Below are 23,405 nucleotides of genomic sequence, written 5' to 3'. Positions count from 1 at the left end.
AGTTTGAGAGTAATAATTCATATCGCGAGTTTCTGTCGACACAAGAAATGTTTATAACTTTTCATTGCTATGAATCATATTAAACGGACTTCTTCCATTTATTACACCGTTGATGTAGAAATTTGAAGAAAAATGCTTACTAGCTCTGGTGGGATTTGAAAATAATTAAGGATCAGGTATGTGATGCTGAAAGCAAAAGCTTAAGATTTATGCTTAAACTACTTTAATATTCAGTTCAATTACACAAAAGTCTATTTATATCAGCCTTAATAAACATGGTGGTAGATTGGATATTGGTTGTTCAATTTTCCATAGCTGTAGCTGTAGGGACCTGTAATAAAAAAACAAATGTATAGAAGTATGTTCAATCAAGAAATCAATAAATAATACATACCCTGATTGTACAAAAAGTTCGTCAAATAGTTTCCTCCGTACATACGCGCATTGTATCCATATTCAGGAGCATTTCCGTAAACTCCAAACAAGTGTTTGTAGGTCGTCCAAGGAGTCTGTCCGAAGGATTGGCCCTTGTTGAACCAAACATTCGAATTGTATTGTTTGTAAATGGTTTGTCCCAAGATATCATAGACGGAGACTCCATGTTGGATGAAGAAGTATTTCAATACCTGGGTGTTCACTAATCGTTGCAACAAGTATTGGTCGTAAACTCCTTGAGTCTTGTAGGTGTAAATGATTTGGTCAAGAACAACTTTGTCGAAAAATCCTTTTTGAACAAACCAAGTTCTGAGCACTTGGTTGTTTATGATTTCTACCAAGTATTGGTGGTCGAAGATACCTTGGTGAGTGAACACCATGTTCCAAATTCTTTCAAAAGAGTATTGACCGTACATTTCTTGGTTGTACATTTGCTCTTGGAGTAAGATGGCTTTCAAAACTTGTCTATCGAAGATTTTCATCAATACGTTGTAGTAGTAGTTGACGTCGTATTGTTGGTATACTTGTTCATAACCACCTTGTCCTTTGAAGAGTTTTCCCCAATATCCAAGTCCGTATGTTTTCTGTTGGGTCATTTTGTTCAATACATCAGTTTGTTCGTAGGAATAACGGCCAGAGATCAAATTATCCCATTTGGTGTCTTCAACAAGGGCTTGAAGAATATACAAAACTTGACCATCGAAGCAACCGTTGAGAACAGCTTTGTGGACCTTGTTGAGGAGTTGTTGATAAGTGTACTCATCAACGTATCCCAAATATTCTCTGAAGATTACGTCGAGAATATCATACTGATCCTGGTAGTTATTGTTGAAAGTGTTTAAGTTTGTGTAACCTATTCCACTTCCAGAGTTGACCTCGTTGTTGTAATCAAATTTGTACATTTTGGCCAGTACATTGGGTCCAGTTACTTCGATTTCAATTTTTTTCTGTCCATAAGGCCCGTATTGTTTGGAAATCCAAATCTGTCTTCCATCTTCGCTCTCGATGTAAATAGTACCATCTCCTTTGATGTCAAGGTAATTGCGATCAGATTTAGCAGAAGCTAAAGCGACAGTAGCCAATAGGAGCACTAAGAACTTCATCTTGAAAGCAGTCGAAGAACTGAACTGATATGCTGAGTTTTATGCTCCATTTTATACTGAAAGCCGAATTTGTTTTCGATAATAAAAAACACTGATAATATTTCACCATTACGATAATTATGTTTTTTATACTTTATTTTGATTCTAATATACTACCCAGTAACAGAAATGGAAAAGTTTGTTTATGTTGCTAATTGTTTTCAATGATTTCATAACTCAATTTAATCGTTTGAATTTTGACTATCACTACGTTAATTAAGAATAATTACTTTATTGCTAATTTGAATGGTGCGAAAAAATTCTCAATGCAAAAATTGTTTGGATCAAGATTCAGCATTTTCAGAATTCATAAAAAAATTACGTCCATTTTTGAATATGTATTATATATTATATAATATATGTAATAATAATAATTCAATAATATTCATATCTACATGAATGCACAAGAACTATAAGAGGAAGGATGAACATTTGATCTCAATATTTCCCTCAATAATTTTGGTTAAAACTAAATGAAAAAAGTTCAAAAGTTATTCAAATTATGACAGTATTGGTCTTAAAAACCTAGAGTGAAACTTTAGCCACACTAACTGAATAATATGTTAGAATTCTAGTAACACTAATTCTGAACTTCTTCGTACATAAAATACTAGGTATATTTCTATGATAGATGGAGTTGAAATAATGTTGCTTTATGTTGATTGCATAATCATAACCATAGAAAATTCAAGAAGAATTCGAAAAATGCAAGAAGAATTTTGGATGAAAAATTTGTGAATATTAAATTCTGAATCTTTTCGCGATGACAAATCCGATCTAGTTGTGATTATACCTGTCTATACAGGGTGAGTCAAAAGTGCTCAATCGGTCGATAATTCGTGTAATTTCTGGGTTAGGAGAATGATTCAAATTTTGACGGAATCAACAGTATTCAAATCATAAGCTCAAATTATTTTTGACTCTACGGGCTGCTCCGAAAGTGTTGAAACACGATACTACCCTGGTTTTTTTGTGTGAATGCTCAATTTCATCATACTCATATCAGTCATATCCTTATGAAATTATGATTTCGAAATACCCCACTTCCACTTATCATAATTTATTTGTACCGGGTTTTTCACCATAATTTGACCCCCCTTTAACTTTTTTACTAAAAGAGGTACAAAAAAATTTTTTCTACAAAACTTTCACGAAATCGACTAGTGTTTTTAAAATGATTTCACAAAATGAAATATATTCCGGGTGGGCAACATATTGATTGTAACTTCATTTTTTCAAATGGATCAGCCTGTATATTTCTCTATATTTGACTAGCTCTTTTCCCCCTGATTTCGAATATATAACATATATTTGGCCTATCTCTCTTATTTTGAGTTCCACAGAGTTTCAAATTTTAAAAACCTGGTAAGCTAAGTAATCTGTTTTCAAGTGGTAGACCGCGATAACTCAAAATGCTCTTTTTTGAGTTATCTCGTTGGAAACGATATGACAAACATTTCTCACTATAAATTGGAATTGGATGATTTGAATGCAACTCCTTATATTCTCTCCTTGTAGCTTCCTTATTTTATTGTTCTTCACAAAAAGTGAAAATATTTCAAATTTTTCCGCTTCTGTGTAGTGCATATTCGATGTATAGATTCATTCAATGACAAACGTATGTCATGAATAGTTGCCCACGAGATGACTCAAAAAAGGGCATTTTGAATTATCGCAGCCTTCCACTTGAAAACTGATTACCTACTTAGCTTGTCAGATGGTTCTTAAAATTTGAAACTCTGTGGTACTCAAAATAAGAGAGATAGGCCAAATATATGTTATATATTCGAAATCAGGGGGAAAAGAGCTAGTCAAATATAGAGAAATATACAGGCTGATCCATTTGAAAAAATGAAGTTGCAATCAATATGTTGGCCACTCTGTAAATATTTCGTTTTGTGGAATCATTTCGAAAAACACTGGTCGATTTCGTGAAATTTCTGTAGAAAACATTTTTTTGTACTTCTTTTAGTAACAAAGTTAAAGGAGGGGTCAAATTATGGTGAAAAACCCGGTACAGTGGACTCTCCTTGAGTCGAAACACCACAGAAAAAAGATTTCTCTTCGAGTTACGTATAGTTCAACTTGAGCGTATGTAATTCGAGTTACAGAGGTCATTTTTATTAAATTCGACTCACGGCATGAGATATAGAGGCAAACTAAATGAAAATTCAAGTTATAGAGGAAAATAATAGTGATACAGTGGACTCTCGTTAACTCGAACCCCGTTAACTCGAAATCCTCGATAACTCGAATTATTTTCAATCCCCTTGGAAAAACCTGTCTAAGCTGAAAAAATTTCCATGCATAACTCGAAACGATTTTACGGATATATTGTACCATTTTTACCTCTATAAGTCGAAGATGCACTAAATTTACCTCTATAACTCGAAGTCAGTAGTTAATTCCAAACCCCGCCGCACAAGTCGAAACGTGTCGATGAATCGAGCGTATTTAATGATGCAATAATTGCATCATTAATCCTAATTTTAGGATTTTGTTTTATTTGTTGCTTAGTTATGTGAAGTTTGTTGGAAATACATTTTTTGTTTAATGTTTTTTATCGCGAATTTCCTAAGTCTCTGAGGGACCTCTCGGTAGATTGGAATTTTTACGAAAAACTTATTTAGAGTTTTCACTCTCAATTTCTGAAACAAGCTTAAAGAATTTGAATGAAATGCTCCTGCAAAATAATTGCAATAATTGGTGAGGATGAAAAAAATGTTACAAAAAAAGAAACAAACAATAACACTATAAATTTAATTTACTCTTTTGACGTTTTAGATCTATTTCATTGTGAAATTTTCTATTGTCAATTCATTTTTTCGTAAACTCATCAAATATGTACGTTCTTCTCTTATAGGGAATAAATATCACTATTCTTCACCTTTATAACCCGAATTAGCATTTGGTTTACCTCTCGAACTATACGTAACTCGACGAAAAATCTTGGTCCTGTGGTGTTTCGAGTTAACGAGAGTCCACTGTACCGGGTTTTTCACCATAATTTGACCCCTCCTTTAACTTTGTTACTAAAAGAGGTACAAAAAAATGTTTTGAACTAAAGTTTCACGAAATCGACTAGTGTTTTCTAAAATGATTTCAAAAAATTAAATATATACAGAGTGGGCAACATATTGAATGCAACTTCATTTTTTCGAATTTTTTTTCGAATATATAACATATGTTTGGTCTATCTCTCTTATTCTCAGTAACACAGAGCTTCAAATTTTAAGAATCACTTAGCATGCTCCAGTAATCAGTTTTCACGTGGTAGGCTGCGATAACTCAAAATGCCCTTTTTTGAGTTATCTCGTTGATAACGATATATGACATACGTTTTTCATTATAAATTGGAACTCTAAAAATGGCATTTTGAGCCTACAACCAAACCCCCCCCCTCTCGTTTCTAATTCGTTCTTTCTTGTGAAAAAATATTTTTAGAATCCAATTCTGTAGAAAATCAAGGCTTCAAAACTAATAATAATTTACATTTCCCCAAGCAGAAATCCCATAGGACAACTGAGACAGACACTGGCGCATCAATGTATTCAAAACTTTCCTTTACAGATAATTCATCATAATGTAATGTGTTAAATTCTTCATAAGAGAGTCTTTAAAAATATTTTTATATAACCAAGAAATCTGGACAGGCAACATTCGTAGCAACAAAACAGAAAACTATTGCACCAAGACTCGGAATAGGTCATGAACATGTCAAAGATTTATTATTTTAATGAAAAATTTTGCTATTTTATGTTTACTACTGTGTTCGTATGTTGAAATATGTAGTTTCTATTTCAATTTTCCTTGGTGTTTTTTTTGTCTTGAATGGATAATATTTAAATAAATTAGGATGTCGGGTAGGCTATATGATCATATGTAAGAAATAGTTAATACGATAAATATCGCGAGTTTCTATCAATACATAAAATGTTATCACATTTTTATTGATCAGGATCATCTTGAACGAACTTCGCACATTTATTACACCCTTGAAGTAGGAATTTCAAAAAAAGATTTATGAGTTCTGGTAGGAGCTGAAAATAATCTAGGACCTGGTGTAAGAAGCAAAAGCTTAAGATTTATGCTTAAATTACTTTAATATTCAGTTCAATCACACAAAAGTCTATTTATATCAGCCTTAATAAACATGTTGGTAGATTGGATATTGGTTGTTCAACTTTCCATAACTGTAGCTGTAGGGACCTTTAATAAAAAAAACGAATGTATAGAAGTATGTTCAATCAAGAAATGAATAAATAATACATACCCTGATTGTACAAAAAGTTCGTCAAATAGTTTCCTCCGTACATACGCGCATTGTATCCATATTCAGGAGCATTTCCGTAAACACCAAACAATTGTTTGTAGGTCGTCCAAGGGGTCTGTTCGTAGGATTTTCCCTTGTTGAACCAAACATTAGAATTGTATTGTTTGTAAATGGTTTGTCCCAAGATATCATAGACGGAGACTCCATGTTGGATGAAGAAGTATTTCACTACCTGGGTGTTCACCAATCGTTGCAACAAGTATTGGTCGTAAACTCCTTGAGTCTTGTAGGTGTAAATGATTTGGTCAAGAACAACTTTGTCGAAAAATCCTTTTTGAACAAACCAATTTCTGAGCACTTGGTTGTTTATGATTTCTACCAAGTATTGATGGTCGAAGATACCTTGGTGAGTGAAAACCATGTTCCAAATTTTTTCAAAAGAGTATTGACCGTACATTTCTTGGTTGTATATTTGCCCTTGGAGTAAGATGGTTTTCAAAACTTGTCTATCGAAGATTTTCATCAATACGTTGTAGTAGTAGTTGACGTCGTATTGTTGGTATACTTGTTCATAACCACCTTGTCCTTTGAAGAGTTTTCCCCAATATCCAAGTCCGTATTTATTCTGTTGGGTCATTTTGTTCAATACATCAGTTTGTTCGTAGGAATAACGGCCAGAGATCAAATTTTCCCATTTGGTGTCTTCAACAAGGGCTTGAAGAATATACAAAACTTGACCATCGAACCAACCGTTGAGAACAGCTTTGTGGACCTTGTTGAGGAGTTGTTGATAAGTGTACTCATCAACGTATCCCAAATATTCTCTGAAGATTACGTCGACAATATCATACTGATCCTGGTAGTTCTTTTCGAAAGTATTTAAGTTGGTGTAACCCATTCCACTTTCGTAGTTGACCTGGTTGTTGTAATCAAATTTGTACATTTTGGCAAGGCCATTGGGTCCAGTTACTTCGATTTCAATTTTCTTCTGTCCATTGAGCCCATAGTTTTTGTGAATCCAAATCTGCTTTCCTTCTTCACTCTCGATGTAAATAGTACCATCTTGCTTAATGTCGATGTAGTTGCGAACAGGTTTAGCAGAAGCTAAAGCAGCGACAGCCAAAAAGAGCACTAAGAACTTCATCTTGAAAGCAGTCGAAGAACTGAACTGATTTGCTGGGGTTCTTTCTCCGTTTTATACAGAGAAACGAATTTGCTTTTGATGATAAAAAAACAGTGATAACATTTCACCATTACGATAATTATGTTTTTTTTTACTGAACTCAGATTTTAATATACAACCCAGTAACAGAAACAGAAAAGTTTGTTTATGTTACTAATTGTTTTTGATGATTTCATAACTCGATTTAATCTTTTGAATTTTGGCTCAATTAAGGATAATAACTGCTATCGTTATTACGAATGGTGCAAAAAATTCCCAAATTAAAAAATTGTTTTGATCAATATTCTGAAATTTCTATACAAAACGAAAAGAAAAAATTTCGAGGATAATATTTGATCTAGAATAACTAATTCAATTATGACTATATCAATTCACGAAAACTAATAGAGAAAGAATGATCATTATTTAGCTACTGTTCATTATCCACCTAAATAATTTCGAATAATATCTGAATTTGTGTGACGTGTATTTTTCAATTTCATTCAAGAAATTGAATGAAATATTTTTGAAAATTATTGAAAAATATGTAGTAATATTCCTCTTGAAATAAATTTTCATCAACTATGGATCGAATCGATCAAATAAAGGTAGTTATTGGTCTCTACATCGTAGACATCACTAACTGAATATTCAAATTTGTATTCGAAAATTTGAGTTATTGGAGCAAAAATCTACATGCGAGATTTTATTGAAAGAAATAACATGTTTATGAATTCGAACTTGTACGCAAAGCTCCTCACTTCACGTCAGTGCTTTTCGTATTTTTTTTCATTTGAGAGGTAAAAGATTTTCAAAATTCTTCAAAAATTTAATTGATTCAATTTAAATTTTCAAGATTGTTATTTCTTATTGCAGAGGTAATGAGATATAGAGGTAAGCCGAGAGGTAAACCAAATGATAATTCGGGATAAAGAGGGAAATAATAGTGATATTTATTCCCTATAATAAGAGTAGATGGTACATATTTGATGAATTGAAGGAGTCTGATTTAAACTCTAAAACATCTAATTAATTGATATTGTTATTGTTCGTTTATTTTTTGGTAACATTTTTTTTCATCCTGACAAATTATTGCAATTATTGAGCAGGTGCATTTTATTCAAATTTTTTAAGCTTGTTCCAGAAATTGAGTGTGAAAACTCTAAATAAGTTTTTCCTACAAATTTCAATCTACCGAGAAGTCTGTCAGAGGCTTAGGAAAGTCGGGATAAAAAACATTAAACAAAAAATGTATTTCCTACAACCTTTACATAACTAAGCAACAAATAAAACAAAATTCTATAAAATTTCACGATGCAATTATTGCATCATTAAATAGGCTCGATTCATCGACACGTTAAGACTTGTGCGGCGGGGTTTGGAATTAACTACTGACTTCGAGTTATAGAGATAAATTTAGTGCGTCTTCGAATTATAGAGGTAAAAATGGTAAATCGTTTCGATTTATGGATGGAAATTTTTTCGGCTTAGATAGGTTTTTCCAAGGAAATTAAAAATAATTCGAGTTATCGAGTTAACGAGAGTCCACTGTAGTCGGCAAATTACATAAAATGAGGCTTGATGATTTATAAAGCAAACAGCTTGTGAAGGAGGAATTGATAATTGCAGGTTATCTATTATATACAAATATCGAACTGGGATAATTATAGGTGAAATGTAGAAACTTTGATGATTTTCAACAATAATTGAATTATTCAATATGCCTCTTGTTTGTGATTCAACCGTATTTTTATTCAGTATTTTGGTAGGGAATTTCTATATTATAGTCAAGTTGTTCCGCAATCCCCCCCCCCTCAAGGATCTCCACTTTCTTCATCACTGTACAATTTCTTCTATTATGATATGTGCACTAATCCATTTAGAAATCAATATCTGCTACAAAAAAACAATACAAGGTTGCATACAAAACCTACAAGAACAAGTAAATACGATCACAACATGGTTCCACAAATGGAGATTGAAACCAAATCCAAATAAGTCTCAGTTTATCATCTTCGATCACTTAATCAGCCCAAATTCACCATCTATAGTTATCAATAGAATAAATATAAAACCGTCACCAACTATAAAATATTTAGGAGTTGAAATAGACAACAGATACAACTTTAATGCTTACACAAAGATGAAGAAGAAAAAGACTATTTCCAGAGCCACATATTTTGCCAAATCAACAATCATATAAGACACAAGGAATCAACATCCATACCGCAGCAAAAATATACAAAACAATTTGCAGGCCCTTGATTGAATATGCTCACCCACTGAATGCAAACTGCAAATCCAGATCAATGAAAAATCTTCAAGTATCAGAAACAGTAGCCCTGAGAAAAATAACGAGAATGCGACATCCAAATAATGTTCTACATAATCCCCCTAATCAACTTTTATATGAAAAGACAGGAATTGAACAGATAAATGAAAGAATCAAGAGACTCAACAAGAAGTTTCATTCTAAACTCATTGAACATCAGAATATAATACCATGACGATGGAATGAATAAGTCAACAAGAAAACACCCTACACAAACTCTTCTGAAAATTTTGAATACCAATTAATAGTTATTTATACAACAAGTGAGTTAAATGAATCTCTATTCATGAGAAGAAAGTTTAACCCACGAGCCCGTAGGGCGAGTAGGTTAATTTCTTCGAGTGAATAAACATTTTTAACTCACGTGTCGTATACAAAATTTTATCCCATTTTGATGAAATTTCAAATGATGAATACTTTTTAGAGGAAATATTAAGTATAATGTAAATTCATAACGATATTTCCCTTCGATCGATGGTTGCTAGGGCACTATGTAATTAATTGTTTGCAAGTGTCAATGAAAATTATAGAACCGTCGAAGAATTATTATTTCAAAAAAATGTTGAGCGGTGACGACGAGGTTGTAGTTCCTGAGTGCATTATACAAGAAGCAAATGAGGCAGAAGAAGCAGTAATTCCATTAAAATCAAAAATATTGTACGAAAAGCAATATACGGCATTTTGTGCCTGGAGAAATAATAAAAAAGCCAAAGGTGTCAACGAAAAAATAATTTTGGCGTATATTTCCGAACAATCCAAGAAAGTTAAGTCGTCGTCTTTATGGTCCTACTATTCGCAACTTGAGAAAATGTTGGCTCTGAAAGGAAAAATAGACATCGGCAGATTTCACCAAGTCACTGCCTTTTTGAATCAACATTCCGGGGGATACGTAGCAAAGAAGTCGAAGGTATTCACAAGAAAGGAGTTTGAATACTTTTTAGATGCCGCTCCTGATGAGCAATATTTATTGATAAAGGTAGTTTTTATTATGGGTGTTGCTGGAGGGTGTAGAATTGGCGAGCTGGTGACTATGACCGTAGATGACGTGGAAAATCGGGGCAGCGTATTGGTTATTCAGATTCCAGAAAACTTATAAGAAAAGAGTGTTCTCTGTGGTCAATGGTACTAATAAGCTTGCTGCACTCGATATATTCCGCAAGTATAGGAACTTAAGGCCAAGCAAAGTTGATCACAAGCGACTATTTATAAATTATAAAAATGAAAAATGTACCGTCCAGCCTGTAGGTGTGAATACATTTTCGAAAATGCCCGTTACTATTGCAAAGTATTTGGGCCTTTCTGATGCTGAACAATATACAGGGCACAGTTTCAGGCGTTCTTCTGCAACCCTACTCGCAAATTCTGGAGCAGATTTGACAGTTTTGAAAAAACATGGTGGATGGCGCTCAAGTTCTGTTGCTTCTGCAACAGAACTTCTGGATATTTGAAGATTCACTACAAAACAAAATAAATACTTCTGAACAAATACTTGGTGGGGTCACAAAAACCGGAGTTCCTGATGCAGAAATGGATATTCCAGCAGTGCCTGAGAAGTCCTCAAACACATGTGCTATAACGACTGAGCGTGTTTCCTTTGGAGGAGGTGCAGGTTTCCAGTTCCATTTTCAAAATCTCAATAATTGTAATTTTTACTTTAATGATAGAAATGACTGTTAATGTAGAATTTTTGATAAATTGTAATAAACATACATACTTTAAAATGAGTTTTACGTGCATTGTGTGTGGAGAGAATAATTTCCAGAAAGTGAGTGGTGAACATTTTATTCCACTAGTGAATTAAAAAAATTTTAATTCACTCGGTGGATAAACGTCAACTTACCCTTGTTACCATGGGTTGAATATTGTCGTCTTTAAACGTCAAAATGGGATAAATAATTATTTTATGTTGTAAAGTGTATTATATTTAAGTATAAAAAAATGGAAATTTAAAGGCTGAAGAAAAAGGGTAGAAATGAGTTTCGTGCATGAATAAAACGTTGGGTGGTGGAAAAAAAACTGAGCTATTCTCTGTCCGATTGACAATAACGGTTGAAAAGTGATATCATCGGCTAAGAGTGTAAATCTGCTATGTCCATAATGAACAATTTTACAGGAGACCAAAAAAACCGTTCAGTAAGTGTTATAATAATAATAATAAGAGAGTTTATTATTATTATTATAACACTTACTGAACGGTTTTACAGGAGACCAAAAAAACCGTACAGTAAGTGTTATAATAATAATAATAAGAGAGTTTATTCTTATTATTATAACACTTACTGAACGGTTTTTTTTGGTCTCCTGTAAAATTGTTCATTATGGACATAGCAGATTTACACTCTCAGCTGACGATATGTGATATCTCATCATTTATTGTAAAAGGTGGCATATTTAATAATTTCAAGGGCCTGAAGTGGTTCAAGGCTCCTCCTCTTCAACTTGAGCAATGATATTTCGTCTTCATCCAACGCAACTACTTATGTTTAAAAATGGGGAATAGACCTTCTGTATAATTTTCATGTGAATTGGTATTGTGCGCTCCCCCTTCAAGACATCCTGGATCCGCCTCTGTCTAGGGCACAGAACATGAATGAAAATGTCATGAAGTCAATTGCAGAGATGCTGCCATTTTGAAATATATTTTCGTTTCTCAAATTCACTAAAAAAGTCATTTTTAGGGGACAATTTTCGGTTTTAGATATCAACATATTTTTTTTATCATTATAATATTAAAGAACTGATTCAGTTAATTATTGGACACACTTTACGAAAATAACCAGTAAACAAGTGCAATCTCTTGCTTAATAATAAAAGATTTTCTTTTTTTACACCGTTCGAAAAAACGATTGAGTAATTTATCTTTAATGAGCTCATCAGTAAGTGTTATTGTGAAATTTCGATTAGGGAAATAAATACATTTTGCCATTTCTGTTGCCGGGACCTAACTGGAGATCAAAATAAAATTATCGTCATAATGAAATTTAATCGTTGTTTTTTATCATTGAAAACATATGCATTATTCAGTATAAAACAGAGAAAAAAATACCAGCAAATCAGTTCAGTTCTTCGACTGCTTTCAAGATGAAGTTCTTAGTGCTCTTTTTGGCTGTCGCTGCTTTAGCTTCTGCTGTACCTCATCGCAATTACATTGACATTAGGCAAGATGGTACTATTTACATCGAGAGTGAAGAAGGAAAGCAGATTTGGATTCACAAAAACTATGGGCTCAATGGACAGAAGAAAATTGAAATCGAAGTAACTGGACCCAATGGTCTTGCAAAAATGTACAAATTTGATTACAACAACCAAGTTAACTACGAAAGTGGAATGGGTTACACCAACTTAAATACTTTCGGAAAGAACCACCAGGATCAGTATGATATTCTCGACGTAATCTTCAGAGAATATTTGGGATACGTTGATGAGTACACTTATCAACAACTCCTCAACAAGGTCCACAAAGCTGTTCTCAACGGTTGCTTCGATGGTCAAGTTTTGTATATTCTTCAAGCCCTTGTTGAAGACACCAAATGGGAAAATTTGATCTCTGGCCGTTATTCCTACGAACAAACTGATGTATTGAACAAAATGAACCAACAGAATAAATACGGTATTGGATATTGGGGAAAACTCTTCAAAGGACAAGGTGGTTATGAACAAGTATACCAACAATACGACGTCAACTACTACTACAACGTATTGATGAAAATCTTCGATAGACAAGTTTTGAAAACCATCTTACTCCAAGAGCAAATGTACAACCAAGAAATGTACGGTCAATACACTTATGAGAGAATTTGGCACATGGTTTTCACTCACCAAGGTATCTTCGACCACCAATACTTGGTAGAAATCATAAACAACCCTGTGCTCAGAAATTGGTTTGTCCAAAAAGGATTTTTCGACAAATTTGTTCTTGACCAAATCATTTACACCTACAAGACTCAAGGAGTTTACGACCAATACTTGTTGCAACGATTGGTGAACACCCAGGTATTGAAATACTTCTTCATCCAACATGGAGTCTCTGTCTATGATATCTTGGGACAAACCACTTACAAACAATACAATTCTAATGTTTGGTTCAACAAGGGAAAATCCTTCGGACAGACCCCCTGGACGACCTACAAACAATTGTTTGGTGTTTACGGAAATGCTCCTGAATATGGATACAATGCGCGTATGTACGGAGGAAACTATATGTGGAACGTTTTACACAACCAAGGTATAAGCCAAGTCGATTTGTAGATTGAAAATTCTACCTTCACATTCGTTATTTTCATTGCAGGTCCTTACAGCTACAGCTATGGAAAATTGAACAACCAATATCCAATCAACCACCAGGTATATTGAGGCAGGATTTTTTTTTGTGTGTGATTGAATATAATAAAGTTATCAAAGCATACATGAGTCTTTTATATTCTCATCAGATTCCAATTCTTTGAATATTTTCCTTATAATCATGGACACAGGGGCAATTAGCTCATCAGCTATTTTTACATAAAGGGTGTTCCACCATGACATCTATTACGTTTAAGCGCTGAAGTTTTCAAATTTTATTTCGACACTGTATCATCATGCTCCATTAGAGTTTCATCCTCGAATTGTTAGTAAATACAGTGTGATTCACCGCGATGGCTTATAAGACATTTGTGGAATACCAATCATAATTTTGTGCTGATAATTTGCTTTTTTGGGTTTGAGACAATGATCTTTCTGCTTAAAATATTTTCAGAACTCTACATTTTCCGGTAATACTGGAAACAGTAACATACTACTACTTCATTACAATTCCAAATGGCATAGGTACACAGTATTCGTTGACAATTGCATTAATATGCTATAACTTGGGTATAAACTCAATGGTTCGTGAGTTAATGGGATTCTCATGAAAAAAATTATTGCGACGACGACTCACAGTCTTTTGAATATTTCTGCAGTAAAAGTTTTTTCGAATTTTTGAATTTCATTTCTGCCAATACCTAATATTGTAAGACTGTTTTCAGTTTGGAACAGAAATGTTAAGGGTGTTTAAGAGGAGACTATGAATTTGGACCACTCAAATTCAGCAAAACTCAATATTTTCAAAATACAACCTATATTTTTCACTATTTCAGTAAATTCTATGTTTGAAAAAAAAAGGGGGGTGACTCACTATAACTTGGGTATAATTTCAACGGTTCATGAGTTGATGAGATTTTTATGAAAAAAATTATTGCGTCGTCGACAGAAAAAGTTTCTTCAGAGAAACAATTTTCATTTTCGATTCTGCCAATATGTAGTACTATAAGACTGTTTGAGATTTGGACCAAAAATGTACAGTGCATCCCATTTTGGGTGAGACAGCCAGGTTTCTCGTTTGTTATTTGAGATAGAGCCTTGCGGTTTTCACGTTCCTGTCCTACTTTTTCGTGAAACTCAAGTTGGTCTAATCAGATTCTGTATAACTTTTTCCGTTCAAAAGATACAGGGTGATTTTGGAAATTGATACTTTTCGGACCCCTTCTTTATCTCCGAAATTATAAGAAATAATGCTGAGCTGAAAACTACGTCTGAATCAGAATTCTGCGTAGAATCCAGTGGCGTACTCAATTTTTTTTTTCGGGGTAAGGTTTTGAAGATTCAACACAAACCTATATTTTTTTTAATGGAACACCCTATATATCATTACTTCGTTGAATTCGTTATTTTTTTCCCTTCAAAATGATATATGATACTATGTAGGTAGGATGTTCAGAAATGTTAAAAAAACACTAAAACGTCAAATAATGATGATTTTTTTGTAAATGGGCCATGAATTTTCTATGTTTCAATAAGAGGATTATTACTTTCGATTTTTAAAAAAATTGATGACACAAACATCCTTGTTGTTATTATGGCTACTATGCATTTGGGAGCATTGTTTTATCAAGTAGGCATTGGAGGGAAAAAACCAATCTGATCTAGCTGTCATCGCTATAAATTATTGTTATTATTATTGATTCTTCTTTTCTATGGGAAATCCATTGCCCATTAACAAAAAATCATCATTATTTGATGTTTTAGTGTTTTTTTAACATTTCTGAACATCCTACCTACATAGTGTCATATATCCTTTTGAAGGGAAAAAAATAACGAATTCAACGAAGTGATGATACACATAGTGTTCCATTTAAAAAAACATAAGTTTGTGTTGAATCTTCTAAACCATACCCCGAAAAATAATAATGAGTACGCCACTGGATTCTACGCAGAATTCTGATTCAGAAGTAGTTTTTACCTCAGCATTATTTCTAATAACTTCGGAGATAAAGAAGGGGTCCGAAAAGTATCAATTTCCAAAATCACCCTGTATCTTTTGAACGGAAACAGTTATGCACAATCTGATAAGACCAACTTGAGTTTCACGAAAAAGTAGGACAGGAACGTGAAAACCCCAAGGCTCTATCTTAAATAACAAGCGAGAAACCTGGCTGTCTCACCCAAAATGGGATGCACTGTACAGGGTGTTTATGAGAAGATCATGAACTTTGACAACTCAAATTCTATTTTGTTTTTACCCAGGACCGGCGTCAGGCGCATTTATTTGACTGATGGCAATTTGGCCCAGTCTGCTGAACGCCTTTCCTTATTTCATCTTTGATAAACATAAAGTTGTTCCGCTCCTGTGTGTTTGTGAACATTCCCTGAAATAAAAATCTCCAAATCGCCTTCACTAAGCCGCCTTTATAATAAATAACACATGGCAGCTCAAACAATATAAACAATATTCCCTATTATCGTCATTGAAAGAGGGATGAAATCGTCATAAATCGTCATAAAGATGGAAAACAACAGTAGGTGCCATAGGCGCCCGCAGAAATCTTTCTCAGGGGGGGCAAAATGAAAATAATTGAAAAACAATAAGGCATCCATGATTGTCGTAGGCGACATCAGTATTCCGTTTCTTTCTATTTCTGTATTTATATTTATCACCAGCGTCTACTCTGAATTTCAAAAGATCACTAAAAGTGGTACAGGGTGGACAAAAATACAATAGTTTCGTGTGTGCTCATAAAATAACGCATAATATTCTTTATTAGTTAAATTAACAATATTATCAAAAATACATATTGTCTAGCGCTAATTGGTTTGAATGTAACACCCTGTAGTTTGTTACATTTTTAGATTAATAAAAATGAGCTGTTTCCAAACATGTTTGGTACTTTTGGTCTAGCAGACAGAATATGAAAGAAATTATTTCTTATTTTTATACATTTTTATCAATCTAAAAATGTAACAAACTACAGGGTGTTATATTCAAACCAATTGCCGTATTTTTGATAATATTGTTAATTTAACTAATAAAGAATGTTACGCGTCACATTATGAGCACACACAAAACTATTGTATTTTTGTCCACCCTGTACCAATTGGAATCAACATGTGATACATTTTTGGAATCTGCTCAGCCAGAGTAATCGGAAAATTGAGTCAAAATGGGGATATTCCATTAAAAAAAAATGACGCTGACGTCATTACTCGAAAGTAATTCACCCTGTATATTAGATTATTATTTTAAAATACGGTAAATTAAAATAAAAAATCGACATGTTTCAGGATTATTTCTTAAAATGGTCTGTTTAGCTGAAAATGAATTTTGTTCCATACTTAACGGTTACGGACGCAGTGTATAAGATGAATTTATAAACAAATTGACACGCATGGAGTGCTTTCGGTTCCATGATTTTTCTTCACCCAAGAAGTGCTCAACGCGCCTAAAAAAGTTTTTAATTCAAAAAATACCTCTGCCGATTATGGATTATATGTATAGTCTGTAATTCCATTGAAAACCGGAAAATAGTTGTGAATCTATTACTTTCCTTTTTTCCTTGCTCTTTGGATTGAGAAAGTAATATTGAGGGTGTTGTGCTGAAAAATGAGGCATCCAAAATCTCAGGGGGGCCATGGCCCCCCCTGGCCCCCCCTGCGGGCGCCCATGGTAGGTGCCTTCGTTTTCGGATTATTTGGGAGCCGATGTTTACACATTAAACATTTGAAAAATTCCTATAATTTTGCATTCCAAACTAGTTACTGTTGAATGCCTAATGTTTTCAGCGGAATACAAATTCCACTAGAATTGAATTTTTTACGCACGATTGCAAGATTCTCCATCGAAAGCAAAAAGTTCTGTATTATCATGGGGGGGGGAGTTATATTGTTATTGGTGCTATTCAGCGGGGACACTAAAAAATTCTTTGATTTAGGCGCCAAAATTAATTACACCGGCCCTGTTTTCACCTACTATTTACGTCAATTCTACGTACAAATAGAGTGGGGTTACTTAAGCAAACCATATACCTAAAATGAAAACTTGAAGAATTATCGAGGGAAAACATGAACAAAGGATCATTTGCAGTTTCTAAATGAGTGGACTACGAATAGTCCTAGAACCAAATGAAGGCCGATATTTCAATAACTAAATTTGACATTTCATGAAATTGTCAACAAATCCGCTATCTAATGATGCAACAATATACTGTGTGTGCCATTTGAAATTGTGATAAAGTAGTAGTCTGTTACTGTTTCCAGTATTTCCGGAAGATGTAAAGGTCTGAAAATTTTAGGGAGAAAGATCATAGTCTCAAACCCAAATAAGCAAATTTTCAACACAAAATTATGATTAGTATTCCACAAATGTCTTATGAGCCATCGCGGTAAATGAATCACACTGTATTTACTAACAATTCGAGGATGAAACTCTAATGGAGCCTGATGATACTGTGTCGAAATAAAATTTGAAAATTTCAGCGCTTAATCACAATAGAGGTAATGGTGAAACACCCTGTAGGTAAAAATAGCTGATGAGCTACTGGCCCCAGTGTCCATGATTATAAGGAAAATGATCAAAGATCTGGAATCTGATTCGAAAAAAAAAACATATGTAGGTATGCTTTGATAACTTTATTATGTTCAATCACACAAAAAAAAACAAAATTCCTGCCTCAATATACCTGGTGGTTGATTGGATATTGGTTGTTCAATTTTCCATAGCTGTAGCTGTAAGGACCTGAAATGAAAATAACGAATGTAAAGGTAGAATATTCTATCTTTAAATCACCTTGGTGTATACCTTGGTTGTGCAAAACGTTCCACATATAGTTTCCTCCATACATACGCGCATTGTATCCATATTCTGGAGCATTTCCGTAAACTCCAAACAATTGTTTGTAGGTCGTCCAAGGGGTCTGTCCGAAGGATTTTCCCTTGTTGAACCAAACATTCGAATTGTATTGTTTGTAAGTGGTTTGTCCCAAGATATCATAGACGGAGACTCCATGTTGGATGAAGAAGTATTTCAATACCTGGGTGTTCACCAATCGTTGCAATAAGTATTGGTCGTAAACTCCTTGAGTCTTGTAGGTGTAAATGATTTGGTCAAGAACTACTTTGTCGAAAAATCCTTTTTGAACAAACCAATTTCTGAGCACTGGGTTGTTTATGATTTCTACCAAGTATTGGTGGTCAAAGATACCTTGCTGAGTGAAAACCATGTTCCAGATTCTTTCATAAGAGTATTGACCGTACATTTCTTGGTTGTGTATTTGCCCTTGGAGTAAGATGGTTTCCAAAACTTGTCTATCGAAAATTTTCATCAATACGTTGTAGTAGTAGTTGACGTCGTATTGTTGGTGTAATGATTCATAAACACCTTGTCCTTTGAAGAGTTTTCCCCAATATCCAAGTCCGTATGTTTTCTGTTGGGTCATTTTGTTCAATACATCACCAACTTGTTCGTAGGAATAACGGCCAGAGATCAAATTATCCCATTTGGTATCTTCAACAAGGGCTTGAAGAATATACAAAACTTGACCATCGAAGCAACCGTTGAGAACAGCTTTGTGGACCTTGTTGAGGAGTTGCTGATAAGTGTACTCATCAACGTATCCCAAATATTCCCTGAAGATTACGTCGAGAATATCAGTATGATCCTGATAGTTATTGTTGAAAGTGTTTAAGTTTGTGTAACCCATTTCACTTTCGAAGTTGACCTGGTTGTTGTAATCAAATTTGTACATTTTGGCAAGACCATTGGGTCCAGTTACTTCGATTTCAATTTTCTTCTGTCCATTGAGCCCGTAGTTTTTGTGAATCCAAATCTGCTTTCCTTCTTCACTCTCGATGTGAATAGTACCATCTTGCTTAATGTCAATGTAATTGCGATGAGGTACAGCAGAGGCTAAAGCAGCGAAAGCCAAAAAGAGCACTAAGAACTTCATCTTGAAAGCACTCGAAGAACTGAACTGATTTGCTGGTCTTTTTTTCTCTGTTTTATACTGAATAATGCATATGTTTTCAATGATAAAAACACCGATTAAATTGCATTATGACGATAATTTTATTTTGATCTCCTGTTAGGGTCCAGCAACAGAAATGGCAAAATGTATTTATTCTCCTAATCGAAATTTCACAACAATACTTACTGAGCTCCTTAGAGATAAATTACTTAATCGTTTATTCGAACTAAAGATTTTCAAATTACAACCTAAATTTTTAACTGCTATTGAAGTCAATTCTACCTATAAATACAGTGGAGTTACTTAAGCAAATGAAAGCTTTGAGACTTATCGAGGGAAAATTGCAATTTCTAACTCAGTGGTGTACGAGTAGTTAGTGACTTCCCGAAAACTTAGAAAAAAACTTAAAGTCGTTGTTTCGATTGTTGAGAATCCATCAGTCAATAAAATTTTCAATTACGAATAATATTTTTTTTATAATTTTTCATTTCATTTTTAAATTCTCTACATTTCAAAACTGAAAATGTGAAAATTTGAAATAATTTTTTCGAACGAATTTGAAGATTTGCCACTGAAAATTTATGTCTGTCCTTTTTCCTGTTTGGAATTTTTCTTTGGAATCTTAAAACTCCTCAGATTCACCAGTACTTCAGATAGGTATCCATTGTCTCATTTTGCACCGGGGCCCAATGCAATGGCGTATAACGTAGATATGGGGGAGTACTGGCGGTAATAACCCCCACCCCTCCGAAAAATTTTCCAGAATATGAAATTTCAGGATTCTCACCCAGGATTACTCTCCCAAGAAAAAACTGTCTACGCCCTTGGCCCAAGGTTACATAGCAACGCCAATTCGTGAATACAAAAATCATATATCTTTGTTAATTGTTAGAAAATATCGTTTACGAACATATCCGTGTCTTAGAATGTCATAAATACAAAAATCGTGACTCACCTAATATTTTCAATTACTCTTCTAATTCCAAATTCAATTATCACCACGATAGTTATCTTGATATTCAATGATCCAGTACTGATTCGTCTTGCTCTTTGCAAACATGAATTACTGTCGAATATTTCTTGTCGTAACGTTACTAGTGATTTTAGATCATAATTGTGAAGCTGTTAGAAGGCCTATATCGAATGTGAAATCACCAAAATTTTCGGATTCGCCCAGAAGATGTCCTGTAGGACAAATTTTCGATAACGCAGGAATGTGTGTTCAACCATTCGAATGAAGACGGCTAGGTAAAATATACGAAATATGAAAATAAGATGTTTCTAACCGTTTCTTCAAATGTTAAATGGACCGATTGAATTTCCGTTAAATTTTGTTCATATGAATGAACAGAACTGAAAATTGCTTTTTGTTCAAATAAACTAAACTTCTCGAGACATGAAAATAAAGTAGTGTACAGGTTGTTCAAAGATGTTCACTGAAAGCATCTCGAGAACATAAGACCTAGAGAATTCTTTAAGGACCCAAAATCTCTTTTTTTGAAAACGCTTTTTTCAGTTATTTTTATTGTTTATATGATACTCGTAATAGAAATTAATTATTTTTCTTAGAGATATAGAGGTTATGTTGTTCAAATCAAATACCCTATATTTTTCAAGTCAGTTTTTAGCCTTAGATTAATCGAAAATGGCATCCGTTTCAATGATATTGAATTTTTCGTCTTCATGTTTGATGGAGACATTATACAGGGTGTTTCCTAAACATGCGGCAAAAATTCAGGGGGTTGTTCCTTGGACTATTCTAAGAATATTTTGTCCTTTGATGATTTTTGAAAAACCTATTTGTTTCGAAGATATAGGGGAAACAAAATTTCAGATAATAACATTGTATTATGAAAAATTACATGAAAATTCAACTCAACCTACAAAAACTGTTGAAAATGACCACCTCTAGCCAGCATACAAGCATCCAATCTTCTCCTCATTGACTGCCGAACCCTTTCAAAAACACCAGGATCATTTCTTATTAAGTTACACCCAGCAATGATCCGATTTCGTGTTTAATCTATATTCCTTTACCATCTGCACTTATCAATTTTTAGTCAAAAAACTGGCCGTTTTTAGTAATTGGAATGTTGTTAAACAAATTTAAAAATAAATTGTACCTACTTAGTAAACACAGTGCGGTACGCATTTTTATTTAAACTATTATTAATTTTAAAAATATGAAAAATGTTGTTCGCCCTGTATCTTCGAAACAAAGAGGTTTTTCAAAAATCATCCAAGGACAAAACATGCTTAAAATAGTCCAAGGAACAACCCCCTGAATTTTTGCCGTATGTTTAGGAAACACCCTGTATATAATTATTTTACATTTATTTGGAAATGAAATTCATTTTATGTCCCAATGTATAATCATGTATAGGGTGTCAAATTAGAAATTAATTATCGTTTTAGAGATATGGAGGAGAGTTGATGTTTTTGAATGGGACACCCTATAAATGACTCGATTATAATTACACAATGGACACAAAATGAATTAAAATCTAGAAATAATTGAAAAAGTTTTCTAAAATTTCATCCGTTTCAAAAATATTATTTTTCCTTTTCATTTTTTATGGAACACCTTATATATAATTGTTTTCCATTTATTTGAAGATTCAATTCATTTTCTGTCCATTGTGTAATTGTTATCATACATATAGGATATAGCATTCAATTATAAATCAGTTATTGTTTCATATACATATAGGGGAGAGTTGGTAGTTTTGAATGAGACACCATATATATGACTTGATTGAATTATACAACGGTAACAAAATGAATTAAATCGAGAAATGATTAAAAAATTTTCATATATAAGATGTCCCATAAAAAAATGAAGACGTCAAAATCATTAGGTATCTTTGAAACGGATGACATTTTTGAAAAACCGGTAACGGGATGCTTTTCTATAAATTTGCAGCTAACAAACTGCGTTGAAAAATATAGGGTATCCCATTTGAGAAAAACCAACATGCGTCCATATCTCTGAAACGATAATTAATTTCTATGATCTGTTATGGTGTTATAAGTATCATACTATCATATAAAACATTTTGAAAAAGACGTTTTGAAATTTTTCGATTATCTCGAACAGAGACCAAGATATAGCGAAATATTTTTCATTTTTCAGAAACTCGAGAACGAATTAAGATATTTATTATCTGATTCCTGAGGTGTTATAGTTATAACAAAAAAAGAAGTCGAAGGTCCTTGAAGAATTTTTCTTCAACTCTTATAGTTCTCGAAATGCTTTCAGTGAGCATCGAGTGAAGCAGATTAGCTTAATAATTTTGTATTTTGATTTACTGAATAAAAAAATCATACACACACAAAGTAAGAATTTCAAAATTTAAAGAAAAGTTAAAATATTTGAAAAATATCGAAATATCGTCCTATATGTATACAGATCCAATTACTCAATATTTTAAGATCTTTATATGAACAATTGCTAAACACTTTGTGAAATTTATTAATAAGATTTCGTACGATGATATAATTAATGATTTTGAGAATTAAGTCTCGATAAAAGGTATTGTAATGCTTTTATAATTTAACTAACTGTATAGTAATATAACTAAGCGATAATTGATTTTTTTCAATACATTAAGTTTACTTCGATATTTCATATGATTGTAAATGAATAATGATTTATCAATAGATTGTATTATCTCTATTCCCTATGCTAATAATTATTTCTGTTTCAGCGGACAACATGGACTCCCATGAAAAGTAGAATACATATTCGTGTTTCAATAGAATGTTTAAATAAACAGTAATAATAATATTTTGCAAATTTTATTGA

The 23,405-nt window shown here is 33.2% G+C and overlaps 4 protein-coding genes, 1 long non-coding RNA gene and 1 pseudogene across 5 annotated transcripts; 3 read left to right on the top strand and 3 right to left on the bottom strand.

The window, feature by feature from the left end:
- Positions 1–206: 206 nt before the first annotated feature.
- On the bottom strand, positions 207–1,565 carry LOC123681024. The gene is made up of 2 exons (XM_045619187.1): positions 395–1,565; positions 207–331 (listed from the first exon to the last, which is right to left on the bottom strand). Exons 1-2 carry the CDS (start codon positions 1,536–1,538, stop codon positions 267–269), a joined length of 1,209 nt encoding a protein of 402 aa, XP_045475143.1. The 5' UTR covers positions 1,539–1,565; the 3' UTR covers positions 207–266.
- A 4,096-nt stretch (positions 1,566–5,661) lies between these two features.
- Positions 5,662–7,020, bottom strand: LOC123681023. The gene is made up of 2 exons (XM_045619186.1): positions 5,851–7,020; positions 5,662–5,786 (listed from the first exon to the last, which is right to left on the bottom strand). Exons 1-2 carry the CDS (start codon positions 6,992–6,994, stop codon positions 5,722–5,724), a joined length of 1,209 nt encoding a protein of 402 aa, XP_045475142.1. The 5' UTR covers positions 6,995–7,020; the 3' UTR covers positions 5,662–5,721.
- Positions 7,021–9,903: 2,883 nt separating this feature from the next.
- Positions 9,904–11,402, top strand: LOC123680906 (annotated as a pseudogene).
- Positions 11,403–12,382: 980 nt separating this feature from the next.
- Positions 12,383–13,749, top strand: LOC123681021. Its single transcript, XM_045619185.1, has 2 exons — positions 12,383–13,569; positions 13,633–13,749. Exons 1-2 carry the CDS (start codon positions 12,426–12,428, stop codon positions 13,695–13,697), a joined length of 1,209 nt encoding a protein of 402 aa, XP_045475141.1. The 5' UTR covers positions 12,383–12,425; the 3' UTR covers positions 13,698–13,749.
- Positions 13,750–18,247: 4,498 nt separating this feature from the next.
- On the bottom strand, positions 18,248–19,603 carry LOC123681020. The gene is made up of 2 exons (XM_045619184.1): positions 18,436–19,603; positions 18,248–18,372 (listed from the first exon to the last, which is right to left on the bottom strand). The coding sequence occupies exons 1-2, from the start codon at positions 19,580–19,582 to the stop codon at positions 18,308–18,310; spliced, it is 1,212 nt and encodes a 403-aa protein (XP_045475140.1). The 5' UTR covers positions 19,583–19,603; the 3' UTR covers positions 18,248–18,307.
- A 665-nt stretch (positions 19,604–20,268) lies between these two features.
- Positions 20,269–23,387, top strand: LOC123681026. Its single transcript, XR_006747586.1, has 2 exons — positions 20,269–20,848; positions 23,308–23,387. It is a non-coding gene; the product is annotated as an uncharacterized LOC123681026 (long non-coding RNA).
- The last annotated feature ends 18 nt before the right edge of the window (positions 23,388–23,405 follow it).

This window comes from Harmonia axyridis, chromosome 5 (assembly GCF_914767665.1).
Source record: "Harmonia axyridis chromosome 5, icHarAxyr1.1, whole genome shotgun sequence".
NCBI classification, from domain to species: domain Eukaryota; kingdom Metazoa; phylum Arthropoda; class Insecta; order Coleoptera; family Coccinellidae; genus Harmonia; species Harmonia axyridis.
The sequence above is the reverse complement of the archived record's forward strand: the minus strand, read 5'-3'. Positions and strand labels throughout refer to the sequence as shown.